At 36.6% G+C, this 9,136-nt stretch overlaps 1 protein-coding gene across 1 annotated transcript; it reads right to left on the reverse strand.

Annotated features, from left to right (window-relative positions):
* Positions 1–428: 428 nt before the first annotated feature.
* On the reverse strand, positions 429–7,396 carry LOC141481603 (uncharacterized). Its single transcript, XM_074173369.1, has 2 exons — positions 1,215–7,396; positions 429–1,151 (listed from the first exon to the last, which is right to left on the reverse strand). Exons 1-2 carry the CDS (start codon positions 1,649–1,651, stop codon positions 440–442), a joined length of 1,149 nt encoding a protein of 382 aa, XP_074029470.1. The 5' UTR covers positions 1,652–7,396; the 3' UTR covers positions 429–439.
* Positions 7,397–9,136: the final 1,740 nt, after the last annotated feature.

Consider the following 9,136-nt stretch of genomic DNA (forward strand, 5'->3'; position numbering starts at 1 on the left):
TTGTAGTGTGACATAAGACATATTCAATGAGTAGGGGTAAATTGCAAAGTGACATAAGACATATTCAATGAAAGAGATACTTGAATGGATAAAATACAAATGAAATATACTTGTCGATTTCACTATGAAACATGTCTATTTTTTTATTTTTTAAATTTTCTTCACATGAAATTATTTACAAGTGATTAGAGAACACAAAAATTGATGTGAGGTATTTGTCTAGAAGAACTTGGAATTGAAATAAAAAAATAATAATGATAATAAGAGGAAGTGAAGAAAAATGCTCCAACCATCGCATTGTTCAATGTGTACCAAACCAAAAAACAGTGTACACCCTTTATTTCACTTCCTTTTCCTTTATTCAATATAAACTTAACAAATATAAACTTAAAACTACCATAATTAAATACTCCTAACTAACCTAAAACTAATCTTACATTTACACTTCATCTACAAAAAGAGTGTCCATAACTGTCACTACTTTTTTGTACAGCTCTATCGAAGAGGTCTTTGCTTTACACCTTTCCTGCAGAGATGCATAATTCCGATCTATTTCGGCCATTTCCTTTTGGAGTTCCCTCCGTCGGTTATCCATTTCAGCCATTTGTCGCTTCATGGTAACCAACTCGGCCTCGCTAGATCGGGCAGCTCGTTCTGCTTTCTTGCATCTCTGCAGAAAAACACTCATCTTTTCACTAACCTCTCCGATAGGCTGTGGCACCAACACCTCAGGATCCGCCGGTGTCGCTGGCAGCGGTGGTAGTCGCGTCACCAACGGCGACAATATCACCAACTCCGGAGAAGGACTCCTCGGAATTTCCACTGCTGCTGGTGCTGCTGCTGGTGTGGAGGCCCTCTTACGAGAGGTCGAAAAACTACCTGCATAAGGATTAGTCCTATTGCAAGTAGCTCGGTACTTTGAAATAGGACCAACCTTTGCTGCAGGTCGTTGGCAAACCTTCTTCACAGCCCTGACTTCCTCCTCCTCCTCGAATAAGTCAGGGCTAGAAGATCTGCACCTAACTCGCGAACGCGAAGTGGTTGGCTGGTCAACCGTCACCGCTCTCGAAGATGCTGCCTCCTCCTGGTCAGCGGACACCGGCAGAATAGACGCCACAGCATTATTCACCTCCTGTGTATTGGTTGCCATTCTGAAAAAGAAGAAATAATACAAAGTTAGTTGATATAAAAAATAACATTCCTAATTTACTTACTCAAATATCAAGTTGGTCGTTGGAACGTACTGCCTTGTTGTGGAGTGGACTGCTCTCGATGAGATGACTTCTCGAACTGAATGTTGTGGAGTGCTCTCCGGAGGGTATCGACTTCGATGCGTGAGCGGTGGGAAAATGGTGGGAGCGCACATGCGCGATGAGGGTAGGGGTGTACATGCGCAAATGTTGGGAGTCGGGGGGGGCGGGGCTTCGGGGAGGGGAGGGGCGGGGCTTCGGAAAGGGGGCGGGGCTTCGGAAAGGGGCGGGGTATCCGAAAAGTTGGTGGCGACGGGGGGGGGGGGGGGGGGGGGGGGCGTGGCCCTAACGGGCCCCGCCCACTGCCTGGGCTCCGCCCAGGTGGGTGGGGCCTCCGGCCCCAGGTAGGCGGGACATCTGGAGAGACATCTACGCCCTCTTCGCGCGCGCGTTCGTAACATAATATGCAACCGAACACCTAACCTAACGTATTAACGTATTAACGTAACCTAACCTAGTACGCTAACCTACCGCTATGCAACCGAACACCTAACCTAACCTAACCTAACCTAACCTAACCTAACCTAACCTAACCTAACCTACAGTAACTATTAACCTAACCTAACGAGGGAGTACTAACCTAACACCTAACCTAACGTAAGTATGCAGCTAACCTAACGTAGCTATTAACCTAACCTAACGAGGGAATACATTCACCATGTTGGTTCCATTAATACATCATCAGTTGGTTTTGGTTTTGGTTGTATTATTCTATGATTTGGATTAATGTTCAGTCCTGGATATCCCAGTCCACCTGATGATGATGGCCTGACTTTATAGTTTCTCTCCAAAACTTCTTTATGGTTTTTCTCCAATACTTCAACTCTCTGTTCCAGTACATCATACTTTTTCATTGTAGTCCCTGTTATGTTTGACATAGCATCAAATTTTTTATTTGTAGACGCTGTTATGTCAGACATTTTTATGTCTACATCACTTGTAAGTTTGTCAAATTTACGAGTGAAAGTTATCCGAGCCTCTGCAATTTTATCGTTAAATGCTTGCCGGGCGTCCCGAGCAATATTGCCTATTGTGGATTGTATTGCAGCTTGTAGGGCTAGAAGTATAACTTCCTTTGCTCCATTAATTTCCCCCTCAAGATATGATACAGTTACACAATCACTCTTGTCAATTGGTTCACTTGTATTTTTCAATATTTTCCTTTGCATGTCATAATGACCATCTTTTGTTAATTTAAAACCATTCCCAGGAGGACCTCGAATGACATTACCACCCCATTTTCTTTTTCTACCAAACTTATCGATTGTTTTAGACATTGTGCACTCTACGATGATTCTCTTCAAACTGATATTTCTGTCATTTACATTATACTATATATTGCAGTAATTGATTAGGGAAATAGAAATAATACAAATAAAATTTTAATCATTTTATATTCATTACAGTAATACATATACATACATACATAATACATTAATATCACATTACTTCTATCATATATTATTAATTATAAATGGCTACATAAATATCAATATTGAATTTTCCGGTTTTGAAGATATTGAATGATATTTCAATCATTGATCTCGGCAGATAATAAATTAATCAATTGATCCAATGGAGTCTCCTGAGATTGTGATTGTTGAATAATATTACTTATCCAACGAATGTTCTCATTTGGATCGTTTTCATAAAATTCAATATCATTATGACCCCAAGGAAGAGTGTGGGTAGTATTCGGAATGATAAATCGTTTATCATCGTGATATGATAATGCAACTTTATTTTTTAATTCAGTATACATATCATGTAACACGCTTCTAAATGAATTCATCTTTCTGAATATCATACCACCTTGTTCGACGATTTTTTGATAATCTTCGCATGTCAATTCATTCTTTATTACAGATCGTTTAACCCCTTTGGCTTTCTTAAATTCACCATCAACAGATTTCACATAATATGCTTTAGCACCTGTACCATAAAAACTCATGATTGGATCATTTGGAAATTCATCTTTGAAGTTACCCAAGACTGAACTTGTTACTGGAATATTGAATTGGTTAACTATACTGTAATTGGATGTATCAAATCTACTTATGTTAGTTTTTATGAATTCATAAAAATTTTCTGTGTTTACTTTAAGAATGAGCGAGTCGGTATCTGTGTAAAGTAAAGAGACATTTTCATCAAAGTGTTGTTTGATGCATCCATAGAAAAAGTCATACATGACTGTTTTAGATAATTCTAATATGGAAAATCCCAAATATAATGGTTTATCGTAATGAACCTTCACTCTACCCAATTGAATGGCAACGAAATTATCAGTGAAAATTGAACAATTTTTGAAATTTGGTTTGGCTATGAGAGTGCTGGCACCTATATTTTTCTTTATATTTTCCCAATGTGTAACGAGTCTAACATCAATTCGATTATCTACATTCTCCATTGTCTTTCCATACACCGCATTATTCATTAGTTTATAGAAATCTTTAACAGATTTGTTGTTAGACCTATTACGCATTTCAGTATTAAGATCTATATAGGGTTTCATCCAGCATGATTGTTTGAATTTCAATACTCTATGTGTATTCATTACAATCAATCCATTTTTGACAGCTTGCTGTAGATTCCTATAATGAACAATATATTTTCTTTTATCATTCAAATTTGGAATTAATTTGGGAATTTTCGATTGTGTACGAGGTGGTATTATTTTTTCGACTAAAAATGGAAGGTCAGAATGTTTATCATGCAACTCTTGTGGATAATGAATGTCCACTTCAAATACATACCCATACGGACTATCAGTACTCACATCCATCACATCGAGATTAAGAATTTCATTTGGTGTCAACCATGTAAATTCACTTGTTGGTAGAGGTTGTGACATACTGTGACCGTATAGATTTGTTGCATCTAAATATGTAATGAATGTGGAAGGTTCGTTGGGATTATAATTGGGTAAAAATCTATTATTTGCTATATGTTTCCTCTCGCTACATTGACTAATTCCACCTCGTATACCTTTTTGAAAAAAGTGAATCATATCAATGTCAGTTAGTAATTCCAATTCAACATTAGTGAACTTCAACATGGCATCCCATGATAATCCAGGTGCAGTGTAATATTGTGCCGGATCTAAGTTATATATCTCTAAACTTGTGGTGCGGAAGTTTTCAAAAATATCACATAGTAGCAATACATCCGACTTCAAATACAAATCAGAGTATTCCCCCAAATTCTGACACTCGAATAAATTCCAAACTTTTCTAGCCCTATCATAATCAGTTTCCGATATATGTTCACAATTGAGTGTGTCATAAAACTGATTTTTTGTCGGAAGTAATGGATAATTCAATTTGTCAATGTCATCAACAAAACTATATGGAAATACACCTTTCTGTCTCATCAAATTGAATTTCTCAATTTGTGGGAAATGTTTGTGCATCTCCAAACATTGATCGGAGGTCAAGTTTGCACCCAACTTCTCCAACGAATTAGTCATAAATTTATAACTATCGATAAATCTCATTTTGAGATAATTCTTCCTAACCACACCATCTTTATCGGTATAGCTGTGTGTAAAGAGATGCTTCGTGAAAGATATATATTTCTCTTTAGTTTGCGGGATAACATCAACTTTCTCTTTATTCCTATACAATTCTTTTATGAATAAATGACAATCATAACCACTTAAATTATGAAAAATGATAGGTATGAAGTTTGGTATTTTGAAATTTAAATTACATTTCGAGTGAGCGGCATGTGATCTTTTCTTTCCTGTGACATGACAATGATCTCTTACTTTGACGTCACCATCAGTAAATGCTTTATTACATATACCACAAGTTCTGGCTGCAACAAACTGTTCTTCTTCTTCGACAGTTTGTGTATCCATTGGTTTAGGGTTTCTGAGATGATTTTCATGTATCTCTTTCAAATCATCTTCAATGCTACTCACAAATTTCTGAGCTGCATCTACACCCCTATATGTAACAAATTTTGTCAAATCATCATTATATGAACACTTTATCAAATAAGCAAATGAATATGGGGCATGTTTGAATGTTTTAATCGTGTATGAACTTCCAGGATTTGGCTCATTCACATGAATCGGTTTAAGCACTGATTCAAAATCAGCATACACTACAAATGGCACCCTCATTTGCCTCTCAAAGTTTTCAAACATTAGTTTATTTTCCGCAACCATTCTACCATATTTATTGATCTTTAAATTAGTAGTTGGTGTTGTGGTACTAATGTGATTACAATCATACATATTATGACGTAAAAGCAATCTCTCATCAGAAAAATATATCAAACATCCGTCACAAAAATATTTTTTCTGTCTATGAGCTGATAGTTGATTAGAAACTAATCTTGAAAGATCTTTGATCCAACAATAGTGACCATTACCGGAGTCATCAGTTATAAACAACAAATTGACATGTCTCCGGAGTCTTCTCTGTGAGTATCGCAATGGACCAATCACTTCATACTTCATTTTACCCTTCTCAAATGTACTCTCTAAACCGTAAACATTAATTGAAATATCATTCCTATCTTCGAATATTTCGATACTCTTATTATTAACTTTAACCGGAAAATCCATACCTGTGACATCTAAAACAGTGGAAAAATGTGGATATGACGTAAGTTCGGACACTCGACTATCTGCAGGATATAATGCTGATGTTATAGCCCAAGCAAAACAATATTGATCTTCATTACGAACATTCACAACAGCTTTCTTCCATTGAATACATTGAGGCAGCTTCACATATGAACGTCCTTCCAGTGGACTGTATTTATTAATGTTGACCTCGAGAAACAATATTTTTTCACAAGTCCAACCTGAATTATAAAAAAAAAAAAATATTACTATTCAATCTTATTGAAATTTTTAAAAAATAAATACCTGAGTCACGATCCTGGAACTCAGTCGTTTGTGCCACAATTACATCACGGAATCCATCAAAAACAGCATTCAAATCTGAAGATTGGTCCACTATTTTATTTTGGGAATTAAATGACTTCGTGTCCCTCGAATCATCAGTCTGAAGAATATAATTCCCAAAAACTTCCATATTCACCTTGATGCTTTTATGGATCCTGATGGCTGATTCCAGTAATTCAATGACCTTCTGCCTAATCTTATTGAAAAATGAAATGTAGTCACTGGTTACAATCGAACTCTCCACCCTGTATGTAGCAATGCGGCAATTGAATGCATTCGTTATAATTTGAACACCGTCAGACAATTGAACACATGCATTATTTTTATGACTCATGGTTCTTCGGTGAGAATTCACTTGGCTCATAGGAATTGTCACATTACAACAATTGCACGTATACATAGGTGTTGCATTATCCACTCTCACCCGTTTCACTGCAGGCCCTCCTTGGCAACTCTGGAGCTGATGCCGACGAAGATTATCACTACGAGTGAAAGATTTACCACAGTCACAGGAATACATTTTATATAATAGTTCTCACTAACTCACTTGATGTAAACTGACATAGCCAACACTCGTACGCTTCTTAAATACACTCTGATAGGACCCGTCAAGACGTCATAGCCAACCCCACTTCTCAACTACATGCGCCAAGATTACCTCCCAACTGAATGCGATAACAGATGTCGATATACGAGCAAGCAGTGGTCGTTGCGGTCTCGGAGAGGGTAGACGCTAGGCAAACAGTCCTCGGCTGCCGTTGTGTCACCATCGATAGCGGGGCTAGAGCGAACCTTCATCGCTTCAGGAGAGGTGAGGGCAGACCGATGAATACGCATTACTCTGCCACACGTCGTGGAGTGAACATGTCGCTCTCTAGCCGTTGAACGGTTATTGCTGTGACGTCACTCCACTACTAACTTGGTGCCCTAACACCGATGGAGCATTTATTACTTGGAGGATCTTCGAAGTATGCAGACGTATGTTTGTACATAGACAAACAAGCACATGATGAAACCCTGTACCGTGCATTCTCCTACACACACACATAAACACACAAAATCTCATATGAAAAAAAAATCTGAACGATCCATGCACCAGACACTTCAAGGTCACAACGCCTTGACTTCACTGCACAACAAAAAAAACTTCACCAAACAACAACCAATAAAAAAAGCAATTAATACGTCATAGTGGTGGGGGGAGGCCGAGAATCAGCTGTAAACAACTACTTTTGAATTAGTGCTTTTTGGTCAACGTAACATCCGCTTGAAAATTGTGTGCTCAGGATTCGATGTAGTCGACGAAGGCCGTTTTTGCCGTCGATTTATTCACAATAGGACTCTGCTGTTATTTTGACTAATTATGTTATCAGATTAATTATAAACAACTGATTTCGTAATCTTTTTTTGTGATTTGGAACAACCGAAAAAATTATTAATTTTAAATTATTTATTTTAATCATTTTACCGAATAGAAAAAGTAATACTCTCCCCTACCAGATATAACGACATCAATTTCAAGTTTTTCAGTATCTCAAGAAAACTAAAAAAAAAGTTAAACTGCACCTCCTACTGGAAGAACTCTCATTTATGAAATTTTTTCGACTTCAACTTGAGCTCAAAAAGCACTTTTGAGAATCCTAAAGCAGCTGCTTTAGTATTAAGAACATTTCTTTGACAAGCAATGGGACAAGTCTCGTTTCGAAGAAATAATTATTTCATTCCTTCAAACATTCCTTCACGGTAGGATCTCAGAAATGCCTATCGGAAAATAACTACTCTCCAGAATAACAACACGACGGATATTGGTTTACATCCGATAATCAATTGTTCAAGTTCGTACTGCAGTAGGACATTCGAGTGTCATCCAGTTTCCGTCGTGGTGTTAACCAGGGAAGTAGTTATTTTCCGGCAGACTTTTTCCAAATTCTGATGAGTAGGAAAGCTAGGAGAGGTGAACCTTGATACTGTTCAAATTCCGGAGTGATAAACAATGACAGCGACGAATTCACTCATACTATTTGTGGGATAATTGTTATATCTCAAATAACTCCAATAATGGAACAAATCAACAACAAATTTGTTGCAATTGAACATCTCAATTCAAAACCGTGACTGATTGCCCTGTTATTACAGAGTAAATAAATTTAGTGTAGGAAGAAACGTGATAAATCCCTGGTACTTTTCCAATTTTTTATTTATACGCTGATTTCAAGTGATCCGTAAGGCAATGTCTCGATAAGCACTAAGACCATGAATTGTTGACATATTCGTAATAAGTTTGTTATATTAATAGATTATTGAAATGTGAACTGTAGTTTGATCGATAAGAAGTCAATAAATACTCTTCAAGATGAGTACACAGAAAATTTTCCATTCTTTCCGTTCCAATTTGGAGGCACTATGGAAAAATTTAAAGGTTCATAGTGAAAAACTAGGAATCAGGTAATGAGTAATAACTTAATATACACAATTTCTGTTTAAACTGAAATAGGTGACAGAAAAGGCCAATTATGATAAAAAAGTTTATGTATTATAACTGACCGATTCCTCGCCGTTTCAAAGCAATTTTCAAACTTCAACCCAATAAAATGTTGTAAGAAACATAAGGAACTTTTTTATTTCACTTCTTTGAGAAATAATACTACTTCACCATTAATAAAAATAAAATTTCACTTTATGCAAAACATTTTGAGTTTTTTAATGAAATTTCTTTCTGTCGATAATGTTTTTATTTCTAAACTGGAATGTTCAACCAGGTTGAAACAATAAAAAATGTTGGTTTATAGAAAATGTAAAGCATTCCATATGAGCTGGAAGAAGAGAAATATACAGGGTGTAACAAAAAGGTAGGTTATGAGTTGAACCAAAAATTCTGGGATTAAAAATAATTCGATTGGATATAGTTCAGTTTATTAAAATGTGCACACAAAAACAGTTACGGCCAGAATTATTTTTTTCCGATATC

This window comes from Leptinotarsa decemlineata, unplaced genomic scaffold, assembly GCF_025532065.1.
Source record: "Leptinotarsa decemlineata unplaced genomic scaffold, Ldec_3_MD MMD2_tig00000232_RagTag_RagTag, whole genome shotgun sequence".
NCBI lineage: Eukaryota > Metazoa > Arthropoda > Insecta > Coleoptera > Chrysomelidae > Leptinotarsa > Leptinotarsa decemlineata.

Coding starts and splice junctions, on each gene's coding strand:
- LOC141481603 (XM_074173369.1), bottom strand. CDS start 1,651: ATGTTACGAACGCGCGCGCGAAGAGGGCGTAGATGTCTCTCCAGATGT. Junction 1,152..1,214: donor ACGACCAACTTGATATTTGA/GTAAGTAAATTA, acceptor CTTCTTTTTCAG/AATGGCAACCAATACACAGG.